This window comes from Scomber japonicus, chromosome 19, assembly GCF_027409825.1.
Source record: "Scomber japonicus isolate fScoJap1 chromosome 19, fScoJap1.pri, whole genome shotgun sequence".
Classification (NCBI taxonomy): domain Eukaryota; kingdom Metazoa; phylum Chordata; class Actinopteri; order Scombriformes; family Scombridae; genus Scomber; species Scomber japonicus.
The window spans coordinates 26,654,627-26,682,339 of NC_070596.1; the positions used below are offsets into that span (position 1 = coordinate 26,654,627).

At 40.7% G+C, this 27,713-nt stretch overlaps 2 protein-coding genes across 2 annotated transcripts in view; one reads left to right on the plus strand and one right to left on the minus strand.

Annotated features, from left to right (window-relative positions):
* The window catches only part of pde8b (phosphodiesterase 8B), a 62,155-nt gene extending 50,371 nt beyond the window's left edge, over positions 1-11,784 (plus strand). The window contains 9 exon segments of the mRNA XM_053339403.1: positions 305-350; positions 1,189-1,194; positions 3,685-3,814; positions 4,778-4,976; positions 7,581-7,798; positions 7,940-8,078; positions 8,257-8,424; positions 8,643-8,772; positions 11,675-11,784. Of these exon segments, the coding sequence (XP_053195378.1) occupies positions 305-350; positions 1,189-1,194; positions 3,685-3,814; positions 4,778-4,976; positions 7,581-7,798; positions 7,940-8,078; positions 8,257-8,424; positions 8,643-8,772; positions 11,675-11,784 (1,146 nt within the window).
* A 4,502-nt stretch (positions 11,785-16,286) lies between these two features.
* On the minus strand, positions 16,287-27,288 carry wdr41 (WD repeat domain 41). The gene is made up of 14 exons (XM_053339404.1): positions 27,122-27,288; positions 26,899-26,981; positions 25,201-25,316; positions 24,159-24,207; positions 23,907-24,035; positions 23,710-23,772; positions 21,910-22,021; positions 21,712-21,774; positions 21,523-21,627; positions 20,698-20,876; positions 20,471-20,592; positions 19,340-19,425; positions 17,273-17,406; positions 16,287-16,611 (listed from the first exon to the last, which is right to left on the minus strand). Exons 2-14 carry the CDS (start codon positions 26,944-26,946, stop codon positions 16,471-16,473), a joined length of 1,347 nt encoding a protein of 448 aa, XP_053195379.1. The 5' UTR covers positions 26,947-26,981; positions 27,122-27,288; the 3' UTR covers positions 16,287-16,470.
* Positions 27,289-27,713: the final 425 nt, after the last annotated feature.

Sequence of the window (27,713 nt, forward strand, 5' to 3'; positions counted from 1 at the left end):
AGGAGTCGGTAGAGAGCAAAAACAGAGCTAAAAGAGAGTGAATATTGGATTTACATTCAGCAGGTGGACAGAAACACCACTCCAGATGAATGATAATGTTGTTCCGTAGCTGCTAACAAGTTCAACATATCAACTTAATAGCTGATGATATTTTAATGTTGTGTTTGCAACTTTTTTCCGTTACCCTAAAAGTAGCCAAAAAATCAGTGCATGCAGATTTTTAAAGATGTGTTATTACGAGCTTGACCACTCTGTTTATAGGTCTAATTAATTGAACCATTTCTGTCTTTATTTTTTTTTCCAGGATGGGCTGCGGAGACTCTCTGGGAACGAGTACGTTTTCTCGAAAAGTAAGTAACCCGCAAATCATCACATCATGTCACTGATCATGTATGAGTATAAATCAAATTATTACCTTATATTAAATACCTATCACAGGTGTTTTCACTTAGTGTGGTTCATTAGACTTATTTTAAAGGTTGAAGTAGAGGGCAGATATATGCTGGGAATGAAATGATGTATTAACCCTCCTGTTGTCCTCGGGTCAAGGAAAGACAGGAGGAAGGAAGGAAGGGAGGAGAGAAGGAAGGAAGGGAGGGAGGGAGGGAGGGAGGGAAGGAAGGAAGGAAGGAAGGAAGGAAGGAAGGAAGGAAGGAAGGGAGGAAGGGAGGGAGGAAGGAAGGAAGGACGGAAGGAAGGAAGGAAGGAAGGAAAGGAGTAAGGACAAAAGGAGGAAGGAATTAAGGAGAGAAGGAAGGGAGGGAGGGAGGAAGGAAGGAAGGAAGGGAGGAAAGAAGGAGGAAGGAAGGAAGGAAGGAAGGGAGGAAAGAAGGAAGGAGGGAAGGAAGGAAGGAAGGAAGGAAGGGAGGGAGGAAAGAAGGAAGGAGGGAGGGAAGGAAGGGAGGGAGGAAGGAAGGAAGGAAGGAAGGAAGGAAGGAAGGAAGGAAGGAAGGAAGGAAGGAAGGAAAGGAGTAAGGAAGCAAAGGAGTAAGGAAGAAAGGAATGATGGAAGGAAGTGAGGAAAGAAGTATGGAAGGAGGAGGAGGAGGGAGCAAAGACAGCGGGGAGGAGGGGAAGAACGAAGGCAAAATTAAAGAAAGAGGAAAGAAGGAAGGAAGGAAAGAAGAGCTGGGGTCAATTTGACCCGGGAGAACGACAGATGCAGTAAGATGAACAGGAGTGAAGGAGACATCAGTAAAGTGAGAACACCTGTGTGGATTGAGACTGTGACTTCATTAAACCCTCCTGTCGTCCTCCCGGGTCAAACTGACCCCATATGTTTTGACTGTTCCTTCCTTCCTTCCTTCCTTCCTTCCTTCCTTCCTTCCTTCCTTCCTCCTTTCCTTCCTTACCTCCTTCTCTCTTTCTTTCCTCCCTCCTTTCCGTCCTCCCTCCTTTCCTTCCTTCTTTCCTCCCTCCTTTCCTTCCTTCCCTCCTTCCTTCCTTCCTTCTTCCTTCCTTCCCTCCTTCTTCCCTCCTTTCCTTCCTTCCTTCCTTCTTCCTCCCTCCCTCCTCCCTCCCTCCTTTCCTTCCTTCTTCCTTCCCTCCTTCCTCCCTCCTTTCCTTCCTTCCTTCTTCCTCCTTCCCTTCCTTCCTTGACTCAAGGACAACAGGAGGGTTAAGTGTCTTTCATTCATAATGTGACTCATGTGATGATGATGATGTCATAATACACAATAAGTCAAGTAGTGAGTGTGTGTAGTCGTGGTGTAAAGCTGGAATCCCTGCATTAAAGGATTGATTCACAAATTTCCGAATCAGTCTTAAAGAAATAGTGAGGTGCCAAAATGAATACTGACCCACATTTTTCTTGTTGTTATCATTCCTCCTGTTCATATTGACCATTAGAAGATCTCTTCATAATGCATTTACAATGTAAGTGATGGAGGAACAAAATCCCCCAGTCCTCCTCCTGTGCAAAAAAAGAGTAAAAGTATTAAAAAGTTTATCTGACATTGATATAAGCTTTAGCTGTCATAATTAGTCAAATCAAGTAGGTATCTTTCAAAGTTAGTGTCTTTTTACTGCCAAACTCTCTATTTTTTGTTATCGTCCTTCCACTGCAGCTGAACAGGAAAACACTGACACACAAAAAGGGAATTTGGCACTGAAAAGACTGTAAGGGTAGAAGATTTGCACTTTATTTGACTAATTCAGACAGATGAAGCTTCATATTATCTTCAGATAATAGGAATACATTTTTGCTCCAAACAAGGACTGTGGATTTGGTCTCCCATCTCTTACATTGTAAGCGTGTTTTGGAAAAGATCTTCTGACGGTCAGTATGAACAGGAGGAATCATTACAACATGTATCACTGTTCATTTTAACCTTCCTGTCGTCCTCCTGGGTCAAACTGACCCCGTCTGTTTTGGCTGTTCCTTCTTTGCTCCCTTCCTCCCTACCTTATTTCCTTCCTTCTGTCTTTCCTTCCTTCCTTCCTTCCTTCCTTCCTTCCTTCCTTTCTTCCTTCCTCCCTCCTTTCCTTCCTTCTTCCTCCCTTCTTTCCTCCCTTCCCTCCTCCCTTCCCTCCTCCCTTCCCTCCTTCCTTCCCTCCTTCCTTCCTTCCTCCTTTCCTTCCTCCCTTCCTTCCTTCTTCCTTCCTTCCTTTCCTTCCTTTCCTTCCTTCTTCCTCCCTTCCCTTCTCCCTTCGCTCCTCCCTTCCCTCCTTCCTTCCCTCCTCCCTTCCCTCCATCCTTCCTCCCTCCCTCCCTCCTTCCTTCCTTCCTTCCTTCCTCCCTTCCTTCCTTCCTCTCTCCCTCCCTCCCTCCTTTCCTCCCTTCCCTCCTTCCTTCCTCCTTCACTCCTTTTCTTCCTTCCTTCTTCCTCCCTTCCTTCCTCCCTTCCCTCCTTCCTCCTTTCCTTCCTCCCTCCCTTCCTTCCTTGACTCGAGAACAAAAGGAGGAAATATGTGTTTTCGGAGTTAAATTAGAGCATTGATATCACTCTCGTGTCTGTTTATTGAGTATGGAGTCAGCTAGCTTTGTATAAAGACTGGAAACAAGAGGGAAACATCCAGCTTTGGCTCTGTCCACAGTTCAGCAGCAGCACCTCTAAAGCTCAGTAATTAACACACTCTAAGAGATGACTAAGACAAGCCAAACAGCACTTAATGTTAATGAGAGGTTGAGTCGAGAACAGGCGGGAGTTTTCGCCCGTGGTCTTAATCACTACTGAGATTATGGAACATGATGTCTGCCGTCTTGAGTGAAGCTCATGAATAAATATGAAATGTAAGGGTGGTTATTGTCCTGATGAAAGCGCCCTAGTATTTCTTTTTAGCGTGAATTTCTCTCTCCGTCCGAGCTCATTACGTAACCCCGTTATGATGATTAAAGTCACAAGCCAAGGTAACTGAGAGGATTTAAATCAAGGGTGTATTTTCCAAGAAGCTATCTTCTTTTTCATCAAGTTGGAAACAGTATCGTCATCTCGGCTCCGCTCGTACTGATCTTATCTTACACCATCTTTCTACTGCGTGCTCAAAGGACCAAATTTACAACGTGAGACACTTAGTGTGTTTGCACATGTATATAAAAATTAGAGAGCCAAGGTTGATACAGTGGTCCATTATTCATTCGTCAAATCCCACACAGCGCTCCCTCTTGGTTTGCCCCCTTTTATGGTCAAAATCACAATGAGTACAATGTACGTGTGTGTGTGCACGCTCCTGTTTGTTCCCTAGATATGAGCCAGAGCCAGCTGGCCATCCCAGTCACTCTGAATGACGTCCCTCCGTCCATCGCCGAGATGCTGAATGATGAGGAGTGCTGGGAGTTCAACATCCTGGAGCTGGAGGCGGCTACACACAAGAGGTACGGACACGATGGAGCCAGGATGACGCAAAAGATTTTAAATTTGGGCTCAGAATCGAAGTGGTTTGATTTAGTCAACATGTAGCATTTCAGCAGATACTTAACGTTTATTGATATAATTTTTGTTTATGAACGTCTCCTAGTAAAAGCTGCCTCGGTGCCGTATATCAACAGTTTAAAACCACTGTTGTTCAAACTGTATCACAGATATTCAGATGAAGTGAATGCTGGACTTGGGAGAAGTACTTTCCATTTCACAAAATATAAATGTTGAATTAATTACAGACGACATTAAATATTCAAAGTCTCATCCCTCTGGATGAATTAAAACGTTTAATTTTGGACACTTTAGAGATGTCTGTCTGTGCTCTTGATGGCAATGAGAAGACCAGATCAAATAGGTTGTATAATAACTGTTACATCACCCGTCTTTGGTATTCTCAGAATTGGCAGATTATGTCTTTTGACCTAAAAAGAAGATAAAAAGTGGTTAAATGTTCTCCCTCTTATGTGAATGGTCAAGAAAAATTCTACTTCATAAAATACAAATACAAGCATTTAAAGGAATAATTCGACATTTTGAGAATAGACTCATTTGCTTCTTGTTGGTTTGTCACTGTTTCTAAGAGAGATGGAGAAAACAAGGATATGTAACTATTTACTTTATTTATACATGTGTATTTTAGTTTCATGACCCAAATAAACCAAACTAAACTTTTTTGCACCACTCATCTATCTTCTCATCTAATTCTCAGCAAAAAAATGAAAAAGTATATTCCCATTTATGAATATTTCTACCTACAGAAAATCAACTTTTCTAACATTTAAATCTACAATAAATCAGTAGATGGCTAGTAATGATCCAAATTGATCAAGGTATAAGCTACATGAAGGTAGGATAACAAACGTGCCATAAGGAAGAATAAAGGGTACATTACTTCTTGCGTCATGTGATCCCTGCAGACCGCTGACTTACCTCGGGCTGAAGATCTTCACGAGTTTCGGCGTGTGTGAGTTCCTGAACTGTTCGGAGGCGACGCTGCGCTCCTGGCTCCAGCTGATCGAGGCTAGCTACCACTCCTCCAACTCCTACCACAACTCCACGCACGCTGCGGACGTGCTGCACGCTACTGCATACTTCCTGCGCAAAGAGAGAGTCAAGGTTAGAGGAAGAAACTGATTTACACACAGTATATGGATCAGTGATGGTTTTTGTGTCCATGTGGTTTAGTCAAATTTAAAGGGTTTAAAACTAGAAAATAAACATATGAATAACTTGCACACATTCATTTTTGTGGACTCAGCATCAAATTTCTGCTTTTAATCCATTTTAAGAGGATTATGGCAAAAATGTCTAAGTGGTGTAACCATAAAAACTTGCTTAAAAACACTAAATTCTCAATTAAACAACTATTCATTTTTGTGGACCAGCATCACATTTCTGCTTTTAATCCATTTTGAGAGAATATATTAGAGGATTATGGCAAAATTGTCTAAGTGGTGTAACCATAAAAATGCTAAATTCTCAATAAAACACCACATCAACTAGTTTGGCATTAACCATCTCAAGTTTCTTCCAAATAAGTTCCACTCAAATACACTATAGGTGCATAAAATATTTATCATTCTTTTGTGGTTACACCATTTGACATTTTCATGAGCATACAGTCTTTCTTTTGGTTAAAAAAATGGTACAAATTATTAATTATATATATTCTATATTTCATAACTTCTACTATTCATGGAGAAAAAGATCGATAAGGACTTCAGGGATCTCTCCTCTGTTCCTCCCACTGTGGTTTCTTCCCTTTTTCCCTTTAACCTTCCTGTCGTCCTCCCGGGTCAAATTGACCCCGTCTGTTTTGACTCTTCCTTCCTTCCTTCCTTTCTTCCTTCCTTTCTTCCTCCCTTCCATCCGTCCTTCCTCCTTTCCATCCGTCCTTCCTTCCTTCTTCCTCCCTTCCTTCCTTCTTCCTCCCTTCCATCCTTCTTTCCTTCCTTCTTTCTTTCCTCCCTTCCTTCCATCCATCCATCCATCCATCCATCTATCCATCCTTCCTTCCTTCCTTCCTTCCTTCCTTCTTTCTTTCCTTCCTTCTTCCTCCCTTCCATCCTTCCATCCATCTATCCATCTATCTATCCATCCTTCCTTCCGTCCTTCCTTCCTTCCTTCCTTTCTTCCTCCCTTCCATCCTTCCTTCCTTCTTTCCTTCCTTATTTCTTTCCTTCTTCCTCCCTTCCATCCTTCCTTCCTTCCTTCCAGCTTACCCTCCTTCCTTCTTCCTTTCCTCCCTTCCTTCCTTGACTTGAGGACAACAGGAGGGTTAAATGATTTTCTTTGGGAGGTTTTTCTTTATTCAAACCGAAGATCTGAGGACAACAGAGTGTTCTTTACCCTTGAGGCAAATTTTGATTTGTGATTTTTGGGCTGTATAAATAAACTTGAGTTAACTTGTGCTACATAGATTTTACCCAATAAAAAAAAAACATTAAAAAAAACATTGCTTACAAGAATCTGGATTATGTAGACTAACAAGACACTAAGGCCCCAAAATAAACAAAAGTAATTCCCTGTTTTTGTTTTTTGAGATTTTTTTTTCTTTTTTTTAGCTTCTGCAAATTCCACTTTTGGTTGCTTGACATGTGCTTGTTTGGAAAATGAGTTGTTTGTATACACATGTGACTTATTCAATGTTTTTAAATCAGTGTTCAATTTATTAGCACTTGTAACTGAACCCTAACACCTAACCCTAAACACCTAACCCTCATATATGACTAGATGGCCAAAATATGAAAGAGTCGTCTCCCTCCTGCCACTGAACCTCATGATGATGTTTCCTAATGAACTGCCGATAAAAACAAATACAGATCGTTTGAATGACAGCCAAGATGTCAAAGTTGTAGTACGCTTTGAGTTTGTTTATTTGAGTGAGCTGCTGCAAAATGTCAAAGATGACACGGATGCTGTTAAAGTGAAAACACAAATATGGTTTAAGACATCTCTGAGTATGCTAGCTCTGTTTTGAACATGATTTTATTAGCATTAGCATCCACAACAGCCCCCCCCCCCCCCAAAATAATCCAATCAACATCATAATGAAAAGCATGTATAAGACTGCAATCCACTGTGCAGAGTGATATATTAACACTATTAATTATTCATTAAAACCAATAAGCTCTGGCTGGTGTCTGCAGGGGTGCATTAACATCACTGGAGGCCCCTGGGCTAAAGAACTTTATGAGGCCACCCCGCACCCCCGCTACAGGACTTTATGAGCCCCCCATTCCTAAGTGGTTGACACACTATATTTTGCAGCGTCATGTGCGTTACGGTCGAGTCATCATTAGCCTACTGTACATAATTATTCTCAAGTTTTAGAGCCCCCCCCCCCCCCCCATGGTGGAGGCTCTGGGGCTGTAGCCCAGGTTAGCCCGTTCATTAACCTTCGCGTCGTCCTCCCGGGTCAAATTGACCCCTGTCTGTTCCTTCCTTCCTTCCTTCCTTCCTTCCCTCCTTCTTCCCTCCCTCTTTCTTACTGCCTCCCTTCCTTCCACTCTCCCTCCTTTCCTTCCTTCCTTCCTTTCCTTCCTCCCGTCCTTCTTTTCTTTCGTCCCTTCCTTACTTCTTCCTCCCTCCTTTGCTTCCTTCTTCCTGCCTTCCATCCTTCCTTCCTTGACTCGAGGACAACAGGAGGGGTAATGCACCCCTGGGTGTCTGTGTACATGCAGTACTGACGTGACTCTGTGTCTCTGCTGTTTTATTCAGAGCAGTCTGGACCAGCTGGACGAGGTGGCCGCATTGATAGCAGCCACGGTGCACGACGTGGATCACCCGGGTCGGACCAACTCCTTCTTGTGCAACGCCAGCAGTGAACTGGCCATCCTGTACAACGACACGGCCGTGCTGGAGAGCCACCATGCAGCCCTCGCCTTCCAGCTCACCGTCCGAGACAGCAAGAGCAACATCTTCAAGAACATCGACAGGTCAGCCGTAGTATTAGCATTAGCATTAGCATTAGCAGTAGCAGTCACTAGTGTGGTTTCATATATATGTATTCCCTCCACACGCTTAATCCAAGACTCAAAATCTCACTTTATCCTCTCCTCGCCTCACGTTGCCGACAGGAATCAATTCCGAAACCTGCGGCAGGCCATCATCGACATGGTGCTGGCCACAGAGATGACCAGACACTTTGAGCACGTCAGCAAATTCGTCAACAGCATCAACAAGCCAATGGCTGCCATAGAAGAGACCAGCACAAGTGTAAGTGTCAGATTGAATTAAATCACCCAGAAAGGCCACAAAAGACAGTAAAGCTTCATTTTATTGGTTCATATATATAAAAAAGAGTGTAGTGTGTATTTCTTATTAGATATCATGCATATATAATTTTTTCAGTGTGTGCAGATGCTTATGTTTTTTTTCCACATTGTTCCTGCAGAGCATGAACAGCGACTGCGAGGGTCAGGCTAACATTAGAAACTCTCCAGAGAACCGTCTGCTGATAAAGAGGATGTTGATCAAGTGTGCAGATGTGGCAAACCCCTGCAGGCCGCTGGAGCTCTGCATCGAGTGGGCCGGCCGGATCTCCGAGGAGTACTTTGCACAGGTGCGGGGACACAACACTACACTACCAAAGCTCTCTGGATCATTTTTTTTTGCATTGTCTCACTTTGTATAATTTAGCATATTTTTACGAGCTGCAGCTTTAGCTTGAGTGTGCGTTTATCTTTTGTTTCTTTAATGTGATGTGTGTGTGTGTGTGTGTGTGTGTGTGTGTGTGTGCGTGTGCGTGTGTGTGTGTGTGTGTGTGTGTTTGCCATGCAGACAGATGAGGAGAAAAGACAAGGGCTGCCGGTGGTGATGCCAGTGTTTGACAGAAACACCTGTAGCATACCCAAATCTCAAATCTCCTTCATAGACTACTTCATCAATGACATGTTTGATGCCTGGGATGGTAAGAGTAACGACTTCATTCATTCATTCATTTCTTCCCCCTCTGCTACAGTCTGCTTACATGTCTTCTTCTTCTTTATTTGTTTTATCTCTGTGTGGGTTGTTTACATGTACTGTTGTGTGTTTAGTCATTTCCTTTTCCACTTAATTCCCAAATAAGTTTAGTGCGCCCCATACATTTTACTATTAAGTCTGATTATGTTAGTAAAACATCAGGGTCACAAGTCATAGGCTGTGAGTGAGACACACAGGAAGCATGTTTGTTTATAGTTGATTATGGCAACGCACTCTTTTTTTTTTTTTTTTTTTAAAGGGGTCATATCATGCTTTTTGTGATTTATATACTGTTATAATGTCAGATGTTTAATGGTTAAATATGGTAGAATTGCAAATCTTGAGGTGAAAGTGTATAAAAATGGACCCTAAGGACTTCATTTGCAAAGTTACTTCTAATAATGTCAGATCAGGAAGGAGGTCTGAAGTAATCATGTAAAGATATTCCTTAAGAAGCCCCAGAATATAAATAAAGACCTGGAAATCTGCATTATATGTCTTCTTTAAATACTTAAATGCTCACTACAGAATTAAAGTACCTGTTTCAGCTGCTGGTTACCTGGCCGGTTATACTGTATGTTTGATGAATATTGTTTCACACCCTCAGTTAATTGCAAATTGTCTGTCCTTCTTTGTGATAAATGTCTCAAGCTCACAAGCAATCCTCCCTTAGTCCAAGCAGTTTTGTTCCCTGGTGGATAATTAAATTAAGTACAGACATTAAGTATGAGTTTATTCTTGACGCACAGGGGTTTTGATTTTGGGGAGGAAGAAAAAAAAAAAAAACCCTCAAGTTTCATTTACTTGCCTCGTACACAGTCAAATATTCATTTTTGTCGTTGAGAGACTTTCTGATCCTCGTACAGATCTGTTTCCTTGATGGGATTTCCATTTCAGTTGCAACCCTAAACCACATTTTAACAACCTTTTGATATATTGCTCTTTAGAGACAACTCCCCGAAAAAATTTACTCCAGCCTTCTATGACTTTTTCATTTTTCTTGGCAGATTGCAGGATAGGAAAATGCAGGAAAAGTGGTGGTGAGGAGTAGGAGGAGGAGGAGGAGGAGGGGGAGGAGTCATAAGAAAATGGGGAGGGATAGTAATGGTGCTTATAACTCCCCATTCCCACTGAATTTCTCTTTTAGTTTAGTCTCCCCAAGAGGGAAGTTGTTTACTGTCAACAGGGCTCTGATGTCACGGAAAGATTTCAAATGCCAGTGGGACGGACAGAAATTGCGAGGGCGCCAGGGGAGTGGGAAGTTGGGAAAATAAGAGAGGGGATGGGGGTTTACGATCACTTGGTTCGGGGAGGGACGAGCAGTCAAGCAGAACTCCACTTACACCTAAACACAAAAACACTCACGCAGCCGCTTCCAATTCACCAGGGGTCATTTTGAGGTTGCGGCAGGGGTCACTCTTAGTTCCAAGCACCGAGCGGAGATGCAGCGTGGGTCAGGAACGAGCCGGAAATCTGGATGTAAACAGAACAAGAACACACACACACACACACACACACACACACACACACACACACACACACACACATGTTCTGCAGTGTGTGTGTGTGTGTGTGTGAGTGTGTGAGAGAGAGAAAAGGCAGGGAGACCTTTCAACCCTCGGCTGTCTCTGTTTTTTATGTGGGAGCAACATTGCAGAGTGTACATAACATTAACCACTGTACATGAACTAAGCACACACACACACACACACACAGAAACACCCTCATACACACACACACACACACACACACACACATCGTCCTCCCTTATAGATCATGTGGAACGATGACAGGAATTGACAGATGAGCAGATTTCTGATGAGTTGACAGGTGTTTGTGTCTGTTCCTGGACATGTCTGTTCATACTAGCTCTGAAGAAATGACTTTATAATGTGATTTAATGTAAGTTGTTGTAGGACAAAGTGCACAGTGCTAATTATGTGCAAATATGTCATCAATCCTGACGCTAATATGAGGCAGCCGCAGTCAGAGTTAGCCAAATCAGGGCTTTTTCTTTAGTTTATTGATTTAATTGTTTATTGTCAGAAAATTAAAGGTGCAGTATGTAAAATTTAGTGGTATCTAGCAGAAGAGACATGGCAGTAATGGGATATAATACTTAATGTATAATCACCTGAAAATAAGAATCATTGTGTCTCATTACCTTAGCATGAGTCAGTTTATATCTACATAGGGAGCACGTCCTCTTCCATGGATCCAGCCATGTTACACTGCCATATTTCTACAGAAGCCCAGAATGGACAAACCAAAAACTGGATCTAGAGAGAAATTTTTGCGGTTCTCCTTCGTGCTTGGAGGGGGGATAGATTATTAGTTGGTTACAATCTGCAACCTAACATATCGATGCCACTAAAACCGACACAAAACCGTGACCAAACCAACAAAGAAAAGCATTCAAACTTCACATTTGAGAAGTTGAAACCAGCTAATTTAGTTTTTTTATGTAAAAATCAACGGATCATTGCAACCTCTCAAGACATTTTTAAAATTTAGTTAGTTTCATCAGTTATATCCCTATAAAATTCACTCTTTTTTTGTTTCCCTTTTCTTGTTGAGCCACAGCAGATTCATGTGTTAAAAAAGGAGGGAATTTCAAACTAAAGACTAACCCTATATCTTTAGAAGATACCTCTCTGATTTGACTCAGACTGCTGAAGTCTCATTTTAGCTTCAGCTTTGATTGCATTTTTGCACAGAATAAGGACTGTGGATTTTGTCCTCTATGTCTTATGTTAGAATTGCATTATGGAGGGATTTTATTGAATGCACCAAAAAAGAAAAGCTACTGTATTTCTTCTGGAACTCAACGTCTCTCTCTCTCTTCTCAGCCTTCGCCAGCCTGCCTGGTCTCATGGAGCACCTGTCAGAGAATTACAAGTACTGGAAGGGCTTGGACGAGATGAAGTGTAAGAGCCTGCGCCCTCCCCCTCCTTCTTGACCGCTTCCTCGTCGACCCCCTTCCTCTCCTCTCCTCCGTCACTTCGAGCAGGGTGTGACGGCGAACTTTGAAGCCCCCCCTCCCCTTCCTCCCCCCGCGGTGGAACAATTAGACTCTTCGGCTGTGATTCGACGGAGCTCTGTGCCCTCTCATTTGACCCAGGACACGCTCGTGACCCCGAAGCTGGGCAACCAAGGGACCGTGAGAGCTGACGTCACCGGCTGATGAACGCTGAGATGCCGTTTCTATCTCGAATCACAGCCTCTTTTCTTGTGTGATTCAATGGAGAATAGGTTGTCATTTGAAGACCCAACCACCCCTCCTCCTCCTCCTCCTCCTCCCTGTTGCCACTCGATGGCTCTGTTAAGTATTTCCTAATAGCACCTCTATGAAACTGTGTGGACCTCGTGGCTCACCTGACAATCTGTACCATATAGTGCAACACACCAGAATCCTGCACTTTAGCTAATCAAGACATTTTAATTTTGAGCTACTCTTTGCTTTTTGCTTCTTTTTTTTCTCCGCAGTTTTTCGTCTCTCTTGTTAATTTTTTTTTTCTTTCTTTTTACAAATATTTTCATTTTTGCATCTGTCATAAAAGCAATGTGGCGACGAGGTGGTGACCTTGGCTAAGAGGCACTGATTGAAAATAAGAACCTAGAGAAATCTGTCGAGGCTTGTCGGTGGATATGTGTGTGTCTCCTTTTTACACCTTCAAACTTACTTTTTGCCAACTTGTGAAGGTGCTCAGCTGGAGTTTTTCCATTCTTACGAGCTGTGATATAGTCTACAATATAAGAGACACTTTGACTTGTGTCAGGGACCAAATTCATAGCAATCAGGGGTCCTTGCTGGTACTGTATGTACAAAACGTGTACATAGACAGTCAGCCGAGTAACAGGGTCCAGCTGAAAGGGTTTCCAGACATCCAGTCCCACATATAGAGGCGAGATTTAAGAAGGGCTGTGAAGATCATGTAGCCACGTAACAGGTGTAACAGGAATATCACACCCCCCAAAAAAAACTACTGCTATACTTTTTGCGGTGAGAACAAATGGAGGAAAAGAACTGACTGCACTGTATCAGAGCTTTCAGTACAAAAAAATATCAGATGTCACATATTCAGTTATGTGACACTGGACAGGACACAAACTGTAGATGCTTGGACCCAAATAAGAAGAAACAAAGCAGTGCAGTGCAGTTGTTAAAGTAGCATGTAGCTGTATGTTCAAGGTGGAAATGGACCTCAAAGACAGTGTGAAGGAGGCATCAGAGCCATGTTTTAGATCTCTGTCTAATCAGCTCTTGCACCCACATATTTTAAATCTTGAACCACTTTTACTGTGTCTCAAACTCCTTCTGCCACATTTCACCTTGCAGTTGTCTCTTTCTTTATGGGGGGAAAAAAAATCTAGTTGCACATGATTTTTAAATAGACAAAGGCCATTTTTTTTTTTTTTTTTTTGCTATGAGATTTGGAGGATGTGTCTGCCCTCTAGTGGCTAAAAGAGGGTATTGCAGAAATCGTATATATAGTAAATCTGTCAGGGAAGGATCCACAGGAAATAAAGTATTACCCCGAAATGATCAGGAGTAGAAAAGGCCATGATTTATCAAGAAATGAGCATTTATAAACAGAAACGGAGAAATTTGAGAAGTGAAGAAGTTTTCTGTATAATTCAAAGCACTTTTCTTTTTCTTTTAATTCTGACATTTGGAGGTGAAACAGTATTGAAGCACTAATGCCAGCATTAAAAAGGAATCCCAAAACATTGATTTTATGAAGTAGGAATTGCAGATTTGCAGATTTCCATACACTACTCGAGCTGAATCATCATCATGTATGACCAGCTCTTGTCCCCGAAAGGCTCCATATGAATGAGTGAAGTGGGAAATGTTGCTGTGTGTATTCAGTGTGTGTGTGTGTGTGTGTGTGTGTGTGTGTGTTAATCCAAGAAAAAAACACACATTACAGTATTAACCAAAGGCACAGAGAGCTCTTTACAGGTGCCTTATTCTTTGGTCATCTTTACAGAAACAAAGGTTGGTTGAAGTATCTCCTACTCTCCTCTAAAGACAAAAAAATTATACAAGAAAAGCCATACATGTTTTATTTAAAGTAACCTATGAGATCAAAATATACAGTATATATAAATATAAATATATATTTGACTTTGGGAATGTTGCTTTTATGGTCTGTGCTCCAGTTTTTTGAGTTGGTGAGTCAGTGTTAATAGTTTTTTGTCACAAAGGTCCTTGAACATTGGATCATTTCTGTTTGGTACACTTATGAAGTTTTTAAAGATTAAAGGACAGAAAACTGAATCAGGTGCAGTTGGATCAGATGTGAATTACACAGTTACAGTTTTCACTTTTAACGAGACAGAACTGATCACATCCACGTTTTAAATGTATTTATGATGATGATGATGATGTAGTAATTTTTATTGATGATCAAGGTCTTAATCAATGCCTTAATCTTGTCACGTCTCACTGTTTTAGGTCTGCTATTGTTGCAATACACTGTAAACTACCTAATGTACCTGCTGTTACTGTAAATACGCAGCCAATATATTTGAGTTTTTTTTTGCTTTGCATTTTTTGCATAATTTCATTTTTATGTAACTTTTTTTTTTTTTTTTTTTTTTTGGTGGGTGTTATATGTTGCAGGGATGATTTCCAAAAACTCTACAAAAACTAAACTAAACAAAAGATTTCCAATTTTTTTTTTTTTTCTTTTAAACAGCGACTTGAAACGTGGCTCCACTTCTTGAATGTTTCATGACCGCTCTGCTCTCACGGATCACGAGAAGAATATTTTTGCTAATCGATCATGAAGATTTCTACTCACACAAAAAGACAATTTGAAACATTTCAGATTTACATGTCAGACAAACATGCCTTTTTCTTCTTCTTCTTCTTCTTCTTCTTCTCTTTTTTAATTTTATTCCTCTATTCCTCTGTGAGCAGCAATGACTGGAATGTGATGATATCAATTAGATCAGATGACAGCCTCGCTTTGAGTCTACTGAGGCAGAACCAGATTGTATAACTGCTTGTTATGTAATGATAAGCCTTCATCGTTCACAGTGATTTCTATTTCCTCTGTCTCCTTCATTTCTGACACTGATGGCTATGGCTGCGGACAACGTGCCAACTCTGTGTTATTTTGTATAATTTATAAAAAAAAATTAAAAAAAACAATAATTAGAAAGCGCTAATGTTATATACAGTATATTATTTTTCAAAGAAGAAAAAAAAATATTATTATTATTATTATTGGCCATGAGAACTGTAATGTGTGTTTTTGAAAGATTTTACTGCCTCATGCATAGTAGTGACAAAAGCTTTTACTGTCAGAGTCACTTAAAATCGACCATGTTTGTTTGAAAAGTTTAATGTATTTTGCTCTCTCTGGATTATGATGTCTTATTTTGATGTTCTCTGTCAAACACAAAAATGTATTGTAAGAGACGATTAAAGCGTTTAAATATGATGGTTGTTACATGAATGGCAGCGGCCAATTTAAACTAAGAGACTTAATACATCGATGCAAGTTAAAATCACGGTGATGATGATGAAGAGTTCGATGTAGATTCCTTCTGATCCTGCAGATGTTATAAAGAGAAAACCTGCAGGATAAAGCATTTCTCTCTCATAGCCATCATAGAATAACTGATGGTCAACTGGTTGCTTTAGTTTGGTGAATTATGCAAAGATTGACTTTAGCTTGAAGCTGAAAAATCACCCAAATTTCAACAAGAAGGTGTTGAGACAGCAGCAGTCGATGGATGGATAGATGGGTAGGTAGGTAGGTAGGTAGGTAGGTAGGTAGATAGATAGATAGATAGATAGATAGGGGGGTGGATGGATGATAGATAGATAGATAGATAGATGGATAGGTGGGTAGATAGGTAGGTAGGTAGATAGGTAGGTGGATAGATAGATAGATGGGTAGATAGAGCTACTGCCCTGTATGTTTTAGGTATAGCTCTCCACTCTAACACCTGATTCTAATAATGAACTCATTATCAAGCAGCTGAAGCTTGTCAAAGGGCTTCATAACATGTTAATTATTAGAATCAGGTGTGTTTAGAGTAAGGTGACACCTAAAACATGCAGGGCAGTAGGTCTCCAGGAGCAGAGTTCACTGTGCTAAACCCTGACAATCCTATTGAATGTGGCAGAATATGAACGTCCAGTACGAGATGACTCCACAGCTGCAACGATTAGTCAATGATTTGGTAACTATTTTGATGACAGAACAATCCAATCAGTCAGTTTTCAAGCAAAGTAAGCTTCATAAATGAGGATTTGTTGCTTTCTTTCTTATATAAAATGACAGTAATGCAAATATTGTTTGATTTTGGAAAACAGGGAATCTAAATATGTCACCATGGAGTTTAATAATGACGATAATGGAAATAAGAGTCAGTTGCAGCTCTATTTAAATCATCAGTAAAACATGCCAGGTTGGAAATAAAACTATTTACACATTGTTTCTGAGGTGAGGTATTTACTAGGTTTAAAAGATAAAAATTAAATACTTCTTTACATAATTCATAAGGCAAAAACAACAACAATCATCACAGTAAATTCACAAGATTTGTACCAAACATTCAAATCATCAACAACAACAACAGTAAACTTCTCTTTTCTGAAGGCAGTGTCTCAAAAGGTTAAAGGTCAAAGTCCTCCGTTCTCCTCCAGTTTTTGGAAAAGCACCAGGCTGCGCAGGTGAGACTGCCTCTCTCCGTTCTTCCACAGGATCAGCAGGTGATCCGTCGAACACGTCACCAGCCCGTTCTCGTTGAAGCTGACAAACATCTGATTACACAAGAGTAAAAACAGGATCGTTAACCCTCCTGTTGTCCTCGAGTCAAGGGAGGAAGGGAGGAAGGACAGAGGAAAGGGAAAGGAGGGAGGGAGGAAGGACAGAGGAAAGAAGGAAGGTAGGAGGGAGGAAAGGAAAGAAGGGAGGACAGAGGAAAGAAACAAGGAAGGGGGAGGAAGGAAGGGGGGAGGGAGGAAAGAAGGAAGGGAGGAAGGACAGAGGAAAGAAGGAAGGAGGGAGGGAGGAAGGACAGAGGAAAGAAGGAAGGAGGGAGGGAGGAAAGAAGGAAGGGAGGAAGGACAGAGGAAAGAAGGAAGGAGGGAGGGAGGAAAGAAGGGAGGGAGGAGAGAAGGACAGAAGGAAGGAAGAAAAAGGGATGGAGGGAGGAAATAAAGAGAAGAAGGAAGGAAGAAGGAAGGAAGGAAGGAGAGAAGGAAGGGAGGAAGGACAGAGGAAATAAGGAAGGTAGGAGGGAGGAAGGAAAGAAGGAGGGCGGGAGGGAGGGAGGGAGAAAGGAAAAGAGGAAGGAAGTACAGAGGAAAGAAGGAAGGGAGGAAGGAAAGGAAGGAAGGATAGAAAGAAGGAAGAAAAGGGGATGAAGGAAGGAAGGAAGGAAGGAATGAATGAATGAGTTTATAGAGGATGAGAGTATACCTGGACTGCTCCTGAGTGACCGATCAGATCTCCCGTCAACTCCAGCGTCCGAATATTTGGGACGTCTATGATCTTCTTTGACGGAGGTCCAGCCTGTTTACTGGAGCGACCAAAACTCCACATCCCAAAGAACCCTGGTTTAATGCAACATGGAATAAAACATATTTAGAATAATGAATAAAAGAAGACTTGAAAGAGAAAGTTGAGTCTGTATGATTTTTTTTAATATATTGAGTTAGAGATGGAAGCTAAAAACAGCTTTTTACATCATCACAGAAAAACATCAACATCATCTCTCTCTCTCTCTCTCTCTCTCTCTCTCTCTCTCTCTCTCTCTCTCTCTCTCTCTCTCTCTCTCTCTCTCTCTCTCTCTCTCTCTCTCTCTCTCTCTCTCTCTCTCTCTCTCTCTCTCTCTCTCTCTCTCTCTCTCTCTCTCTCTCTCTCTCTCTCTCTCTCTCTCTCTCTCTCTCTCTCTCTCTCGTTCCCCTCAACTCTACAGAGAGTTTTGGCTTTTGGTTTTTACAGACTACAAATATACAGTTTGTGTTCACTCTCACCACTTAAATTTAACAAGTCGATTACGAACATAATGGAGCATTTAGCAGTTTAACACTCCTGTTGTCCTCGAGTCAAGGAAGGAAGGAAGAAGGAAAGAAGGAAAGGAAGAAAGGAAGGAAAGCTGGAAGGATGGAAGGAATGAAGGATGGATGGATGGAAGGGAGGAAGAAAGAAGGAAAGGAGGAAGGAAGGGAGGAAGGAAAGCTGGAAGGGAGGAAGGAAAGCTGGAAGGAAGGAAGGAAGGAAGGAAGGATGGAAGGATGGAAGGATGGAAGGGAGGAAGAAGGAAGGAAAGGAGGAAGGAAGGATGGAAGGGAGGAAGAAAGAAGGAAAGGAGGAAAGGAAGGAAGGGAGGAAGGAAAGCTGGAAGGATGGAAGGAAGGAAGGATTTTTTTTAATGTGAACAAGTGATAGCAACACTTTGACTGCTTTCCAGGTGCTTGTTATCACTGTGATTTAAACAATATAACTTCTCCATGATCCCTCTCCTCTTTCTGTGACAGTCAGTCAGTTGTTCACTCCACCTTTCAGAAAAGCTGTTCAGTACACAATCGTAATCGTAAATCAAGATATTTTTCCGTAGAGTCCGAGAGCTAAACGGAGGTTAAATATTGGACCTATATTTGTCACGTGACCCAAAAAACATGACTCCATATGAACGCTGGATGTGTAAGTTTGCCTTATCAATATATTTTATAAGGTGATAATATGTCAGTGATGTGTTTACAGCTTTTTTCCATGAGTGAAAGCAGATCAACTGGACTTCCAGATGTGCAAATCTCACTATAAAAAGAGCAGGAGATGAAGAACTGACACACACACACACACACACACACACACACACACACACACACACACACACACACACACACACACACTGACAGAGAAGCCAGAAGACCACACGAGATGCAAGTGATTGATTTTTGATCGCTTTCCTGGAAACACAGAACAAACTAAAGACAAATAAGTGGCCTCTGGTGATGATTAGCGAGCGATGCGGCCCGAGCGCTGTCGCCGGCCAACATCTCTCCGCAATCAAACCGCTGCTACACACACACCGACTGCAGACAGTTAGACCATCAAAGACAGCGTGACCACACAGACAGACACACACACACACACACACACACACACACTCAGTTTCAGACCACCCCACTTAAAGTAGAAAACACAGCCTCTCTGAGTGCTGCTGCTGCAAGTCCACTTTCCCTTTGATATACACAATAGCACATCTGGACTGCATTACCGCACCTCCGAGCCACCCACACATCAGGACAATCAACTACACACACACACAGAGACACACAGACACACACACAACCTGAGTGCAGGCAATTTCTACTCAGACTTTGAACTTTCTGATTCATACTTTTGTACGAACGACATCCAGGTTTCCACAGATGGTGAATCCACAGGGGGGAGCGAAGATGGGACGATGGCCCTGATGTGTCTGTGTGTGTGTGTGTGTGTGTGTGTGTGTGTGTGTGTGTGTGTGTGTGTGTGTGTCACCTGGAGTGGCTGGTTCAGCAGGTAAAGGCAGGTCTTGTATCTCCCACATCCTCACGCTGCCGTCCTCAGAGCAGGACATCAGCTCACTGAAACAGAGACACACCAGCTGATGATAACCAGAAGCAGCTCTACTCAACAGTGTATTAGACACACATGTCCAGGTGCAGATTCATTGTTAACAGCCTCCTGCTTTTTTGTGTGTGTGTGATTGTATTGTCTTTTAACCTGCAGGATATCTGGAATACAGAAAAGCTAAAAAAAAAACAACTATATAATCATAGGTCAGGTAGGTCGTATGGGTCCATGTGTGCTTTATAAAGAAGTGATTACAACAGGAAATAGAAGTCAGCAGATGACTGAAACACATTGCAGTGATCTTAATGTTGTTGAGGATTGATTTAATTTGGTGTCATGGCCACAAGGAGTCCACTATTTGAAAAAAAACAACGTTGTATTGATTTGCTTAGGTCATCTGAAGTTTTCTTTTTAATGACAAAAACTTCATTTAAGTGAGATTTATGGAAATTTCTGTCATATAAACTGCAACATTTGCTTTTTGAATTTGTGGAAATGTACATTATGATTTTATATATTTGCCTCCATTAAAAAAAATTGATTGAAAATTGATATTTTATGGATAATGCATCTATTCATTTTCAGTTTTAAATATATCTTGAATTCAATATGCAAAATAATTGTTTCCATAATACTAGTTTTTGCAGATACACCACAGATTCAGATAGCCTAGAAGCTGACCAGTAAAAATATGATTAAATATAAATGAATCATATAAATGAAGCAAACTTGTTAATCTTAAAAATGTAAAAGAAAAATCTGACATATATTTTGTAGTTCTGCTACACTACTGTGTGTTTCAGGAGCATTTTTATTGAATTCATGTAACTATAACTAAATAAATATAACTATACTGATATGAGCTGGCTTTAAAGCATTTTTAAAGGGCTGTGGCGCCCCCATGTGGGTAAAAGATGGAGTGCAAGCTACTCTCACACACACACACACACACACACACAGCATTCAAGGAAGCAATCAATACTGCAGCCCTGATTTCCTGTCACACTTTGGTGAGGTTGGAAATAAGAAGGAGTGAGTTAATGTGGGATATATGACCTGTCAGATAGCAGCATGGTGTGTAAGATGTTGGAGTCATGGGCGACCTTCCTGTACGCCACCACCGTCTTCGTCAGGACGCTGTACACGTACAGACCGCTGCCCACAGCTGCCAGGATGAGCTAGAAAAACACACAAATATCAAGTTATGGATTATAAAGCAACATACTCACCTTCTGTCTTTTTTAGTTTACATCCCATCCATCCATCCATCCTGTCCTCCTCACCTTTCCGTTGGTGGTCAGGTGCTGAATGGACATCTCGCTGGGTTTGGGAGCGCCCATTCGTATTTCGGCCTGGGACTGAGACTCCTCCCACAGGATGTGCTCATAGGCCAGGATGTTCCACTCGATCGCATCCCACAGAATCAACTCGCCCATGTGGGAACCGCTGGCGAAGAGCCCGTCTAGAGAGGAACACACAGTGAGGTCAATAACGGGGTTTTTTGTGTCCATGTGGTTTAGTCAAATTTAAAAAGGGGTTAAAATGTGAAAATAAATGTATGAATAACTTGCACATATTCTTTTTTTTTTTGTGGACCCAGCATCAAATTTCTGCGTTTAATCCATTTTGAGAGAATATATTAGAGGGTTATGGCAAAAATGTCTAAGTGGTGTAACCATAAAAACTTTGTACCAAATAATTCAACTTGCTTAAAAACAGTAAATAGTCAATAAAACACCATATCAACTAGTTTGGCATGATCTTACATTATAACTTTTATATTAAATAAAGCTAATGGAATACTATTGTTCTAAATATTACATTTAATCTGGGTAACCATGGAGATCAGGAACCTTTTACATTTATTTAAATGAAGTCATTATTTATCATTCTTTTGTGGTTACACCATTTGACATTTTCAGGAGCATTCAGTCTTACTTGTTGCTATGTCATTTCAGATTACATAAAACAAACAATAATACAAAATGTACCTTATAACAAACCTGATGCTGCTTTTAAGACTATTTTTAAGATACTTTTGAACCAGAGTTTAAGTTTTGAGTTCAAGATTTTTGGTTATGTTTCACAGAGTTTCATGGCGGACTGACCGTTGACATTGATAAGAGCTCGAATCTGGTCCTGGTGGTCGGACAGACAGCGGATCTCAGCCACTGATATAGAGGAATCAGTTGAGACCGTCAGCCTGTAGATCACTGCACAAAGAAGAATTTAAAGTTGATGTAGATTTCACATATTTGAGATCAGATAGCATCAGATCATCAGAATCTTCCTTTTACCGATCTCTTTATCCATCGCTGCTGCTACACAGTTCTTGGGAAGCTCTATCAAGGCAGTAATTCCTGCAAAATGCCAAAAAACACAATAACAACATTAATCAGTTTGTGTGCCAACAGCGGTGTCAGGGGTGAGACGCAGTTGGTGCAACAATCGAATCGCAGGAGGAATGTTTGGCGTGGGTTATTTTCCCTCCTCACCGGTGTCGCTGTGGTTCTGCCTGTGACACTGCAGCTGAAAATCTTTGTTCCACACGCACAGTTCCTCCCCACCGGAGACCAACACACACAGCCGCTCCAGCACCAGCAAACACTGAAGGAAAGGAAAAAAAAACCACATGAAATAAAGGACACATGTGCTTTAATTTGGACATGCATGTGAGCACACATCCAATGCACGGACGCACACGCACTAAAATATCAGGGCAGAGAAGAAATCAAATGTAATTAGCCTATAGGTGCAGCAATTAACCTTAATCTATGATCAAGAGGAGGCAATTACCATTTTATCTTCAATTGTAATTGGCAGAACAACCTTTACTGTCAAATATTGTAATTAGTGTGTTACATATCAACACAAACTACAGTCTGGTATAGTAACGACTGGAATAAGAAGATGTACTGTATATGTTGTATATTAGTGTATTGAGAGCAAAGAGTGAAGATTGGATGGATAATCAGAAAATATACAATTATGTTCAAATCAAATTTAACACAAATTCCAGACATTTAAAGACATTTTTAAATCTTGAATTTCAAAAACTATAAAAATTTAAGACATTTTAAGACTTTTTAAGAATCTGCAGGGAGTCTGTTTCCTGTTCTGCTTCTATAGTAACGACTGGAATAAGAAGAAAATCTGGTGTATATGTTCTATATTAGTATATCTCGAGCAAAGAGTGAAGATTGGATGGTTTTTGTAAAATAATCAGAAAATAATGATAATTATGATAAATGACAATTATGTTTAAATCAAATTTAACGCAAATTCCAGACATTTTAAGACATTTTTAAATCTTGAATATCAAAAAATATAAAAATTTAAGACTTTTTAAGGATCTGTAGGGAGTCAGTTTCCTGTTCTGCTCTGTTCATTTAATTTTTATCATGTCTTAAGTTTGTTTTGTTAATATGAACCTTGTGGATGTGTCCAAAATAAAGTTTCTTCTTCTTCTTCAGTGACCTAACTTTGATGTTTAAAGGTGCAGTCACATAATATTTCTGTTGCACAAATATTTGTTGCTTTTTCCCCCCGTTTATAAGCCAACACCTAACCAAACTAAATTGCTCAAAGTCTGGTATAGTAACATCTGGAATAAGAAGAAAATCTGGTGAAGATGAAGATGTACTGTATATGTTCTATAACAGTATATCTAGAGCAAAGACTGAAGATTGGATGGTTTTTGTAAAATAATCATACATTACATAAATTAAATCAATCAGTCTAATTTAATGCCTTAACTCCTATAATTCCAGACATTTTAAGACATTTTTAAACCTTGAATATCAAAAAATATAAAAATTTAACACATTTTAAGACTTTTTAAGGATCTGCAGTTTCCTGTTCTGCTTTCTGCGTTTAATCATGTCTTAAGTTTGTTTTGTTAAGTTTCATCTTCTTCTTCTTCAGTGACCTAACGTTGATGTTTAAAGGTCACATATATATTTCTGTTGCACAAATATTTGTTGCTTATTTCCCCCCCCCCCCCCATTTATAAGCCAACACCTAACCAACAAATTTAAGCATGTGTTTCCTGTTTCCTGTTCGGTCGGCTCTGGCAGATTAACTAGTTCATCTTTTTTTTTTAACTTTGCTACAGTGCAGCAGCGTTTCCTCTTATTTGTTTAAAAATACCAAATGTAAATTTTAACAAGCCCTGATGCTGCTTTTTAAGACCATTTTTTAAGATATATTTGAATTGCTCATCTTGCCAACCCTTATTTGTCACTGACACATATAACAAGGTTCACATCTGGAAGAGAGGGGAGCTTCTCAATTACCTTTACAGACGACTGAAGATCTGAAATAGTCTGAACCCTGTTTCCTGTATCAGGATCCCACAACTGACAAATAAGATTAAGGAGAATCAAGCCTGACTTTCCAAACACAATAATTACATATGGATGGATTCAGTGATTGTTTAAAGTGTGGGCGTGTTTTTCTCCGCGTTTGGTATCGATCGACTGATTGAGGATACACTTAGACTTCGGTCTGAGGAGGCGGTGATGAGCGAAGTGTGCGACATGAGTCCATTACTACAGGTGAAGGTGGTTATGGCTGTTATTTGCTGGGAATGGCCTCTCAGCTCCTGCAGCCTCTCGCCAGTCTAACAGACAAAAAAAAAAAAGAGAGAGGGGGGTGGGTGGGGGGGTGAAAAGCAATTAGAGCCAGTGTGTCGTGCCGCAATTTCATACGATGCACGGGAATAATCAACTCTCAGCATTATTACCTCGACGTTCCACACCAAAACAAGGCCATCATCCCCCGCTGAGGCACATCTGGAAAACATGAGATGAGAGGTATGAGTTGTTTCTGGAGAAGTAGACTCATACGTGACATAAATACCTCAGTGTGAGATGTGCACTTGGCAGGCTTCATCTTTAGCGGAGGCTCGCTAGTCAAACACAGCCAAGACAATCTCTATCTCTATGTGTGAGGGATCATTTCCCCCCCGTCCGTTGGTCCCGATCTACCACCTCAAGACGCCTTAAAAAATATCTGTCCTGGGGCTTACCGCTTTCACTTGCCCTCTGACCCTCTGCCATCCACACTACCTGCTCCCCAAAATCAACAGACAGGATGAGCGGATAAAAAACAGAGAGATAAAATGAGAAGAGAGGAACTGTCGAGGATACATTTTTTCGGACTTCAAAAGCAATCTGGAGAGAATTTTCTGGCCTTTGCCCCCGACTGTGGACCTGTGTGCGGAGAGGACGAGACCCAGAGGAGGGGGTTATTACTGGAGGAGACCAGGCGTGAAGCGACCTCCACCTCATGACACACACACAACACACACACACACAACACACACACACACACACACACACACACACACACACACACACACACACACACACACACACACACACACACACACACACACACAACACACACACACATACTTAGTTCTGTTATAAATCCCAATCTGAGCACTTATGCAGACGCACTCTACCATGCCGGTGTGCAGCACGTGTCCACAAAGGCAGGGGCGACGGAGAGAGGAGAGCAGGTGTGAAACCTTTATACGTGTGCGTGCATGTGTGCATGGACAATATTAAAAAGGGGGGGGGGGGGGCTTTGTTTCTACTGTACTGTGCACAGACAATCACATAGCGGTGATGATCGGGCTCTTGTCATGCTCTGTAAGTTTGCTGTAGGTGAGGATCTCCTGTCAATCACAGAAGGGATAGAGGCCAGTCAAGGGTAGAGAGGAGTGAGGTTAGAGAAGGAGGGAAAAGAAGAGAGCGGGGGGGGGGTTGTGGTCTGCTTACCTGAAGTCATCAATCTGCACCAGAAATCGAACAATGTCAAAATGTCCTTTCAGCACCTGCAGCTCAGTGAACCAGTTTTTGGGCTGTTCCTCTCCAATGCACAACACGGAGCTTTTCTGCAGACATAAGAGGGAAAGTAGTGAGACAAACAGGCTGCGGTTCACAGGCAGACGGTCTACTTAACCACAGCTTTGAGGGGCTTGTACTTCACTCAAGTATTTCCATTTTTATTGCTACTTTATAGCTGCTTTAGTTTACTTTATACTACACTACAATTCAGACAGAGGGAAATATTGGGAAATATTTTTTTTACTGGCTTACTTTTATCTTACACTGACATATGATAAGATTATAAAAGACAAAAAAGCACTGGTTTCAAACCTTTATGGTGGGTGCCACCTTACAAAATACAAAAAAGCAGAGCAGCTGCAATTATTAGTGAATCAATCAATCATTTAGCATCAAATGATTTTAAATTCAATTTTTTAAATAAAAAGGCACTTTCAGCTTCTGACATGAAAACTGTGAACCTGCCCTTTGAGCTTACTTTGACCTGGACCGGGCCAGTCTCTGGGGAGTTGTTTCCATGGCAACTATGGTCAAACTAATCTCACCCAAGTCTGAATTATGTACTTAGACAATATATGTATGTTTGTGTTTCCTTGGATAGTGTTTCCCTGTTGTAGTGGAAGTATAACTACAAAAAGAGGAACTTTGGCACTAAAAAGAGACTGCAACATTGAAAGATATCTACTTGATTTGAATCATTTGGACGACTGAAACTTCATATTAGCTTCAGATCAACTTTTAAACACTTTTTTTTTGCACAGAAGGAGAACTGTGGATTTTGGCCCCTAGTCCCTTGTACTGTAAGTGTATTATGAAGGGATCTTCTAATAGTCAGTATGAACAGGAGGAATGATTACAGCGAGAAAAAACAGCTTTCAGACTTTTACAAAACTGATCTGTTGCTAAAACTGCTGCTCTGTCACCTATATTTGTTTTACCTGTTTTTACTTGTTCCTGCTAGTATGTCTTTTGCATGCTGGTAAAATGTCTTATTGCCTGACCTGCCTTTGTTTTACTTTTATCATGTTTCTTGCACTAGTTTGTCTTATGTCTGTCCCTATTATGCAGTTGAATTGCCCTGATCTGTTACTGTTGTCCTGCTTCTTGTTTGATTTTTGGTCATATGTGTTATGCTTATGTCCATTTTGGCTCACATGTCTTCATGCTTATGTCTGCTCCTTATGTCAAGCTTGCTTTTACTGTGTGCTGCTTATGTCACTCACTGTGTTTTATACTTATTGTAATTAATTTGTCTTTATAATGTTTTAAATCTGTTTCTTGATTTTTAGGCTGCCAACTCACACCTGGCCAAGGAGGGACAACAGATGAAAACTAACCTTTGGGCTAATTCTGTCATATTTACAGATATGTTTATTAATATGCACTGTCCCTGACAAATAAACTAGAAAGAAAACAGCTTTAGATAGATAGATAGATAGATAGATAGATAGATAGATAGATAGATAGATAGATAGATAGATAGCCTTTAATGCTCATTTGGGCTCCTGACTGCTGTTTTAACCAATCATGACCGTATTGTATCGGTACTACTACATGAGTAAATGATCTTAGCATTTATTCTACAGCTAAAAACATTAATTTAACCTCATTGCATTGAAGTAATCTCACCTCCACAGAGCCTTGAGCCTCCCGTCCACCAAGTATCCACCGCAGCATGACTTCTTCCTCGTTTTAATAGCGTCTATCTTCAGCTGCAGAAAAGCAATAAAGCACGCATATATATTTATCTCAATATCGCCCCAAAACGTAGCTTAACATACACATTTGCATCCACCAAAAGCACAAAAACACATAACATTAGCTGACATTTCACCATGACATTATATCTTACCAGTCAGGTTTCGCTTTTTCTCGTGTTTTTCGTCCTCATTAATCGACACAGTTTGATATAAAGCGTCGTTTTTTATGTTACGATAGTGTTGCCAAAGCTGACAGATATTACGTTAATGTTATAGGCTTTATATATATGTATGTTACATGATTAAAAAGAAAAGGCGAATTACACCGCTGCAGCACCGACCACAACAAACCATTCATGTGACCCACACTACGGAAGCTTTGCATGGACAAGATTAATGCAAGTCGATTGGTATTTATGTTTTTAGTGGGTGTAAACAGCTAGGGATATTACTAAATGTTTTGGTGTTACTGTGCAGAATTTTTTTATAGAGTTCAAAGATTGTTTAAATATATTCAGATATTCTGCTTTTAATACTAATTTATGTCCAATTGTTCCACATAAAAGTTAAATCACTAGAAAAAAATGTGGAAATCTATAAGTATGAATATTCAAACCCTTTACTTAAGTACCAATACAGCAATGTAAAATACTCCATTACAAGTAAAACAATACTACTTATTAAAAGTATCATGAGCTTGATGTAGTATGCAGTAGGCCTATTACAGTAAAAGTACTGCAGTAT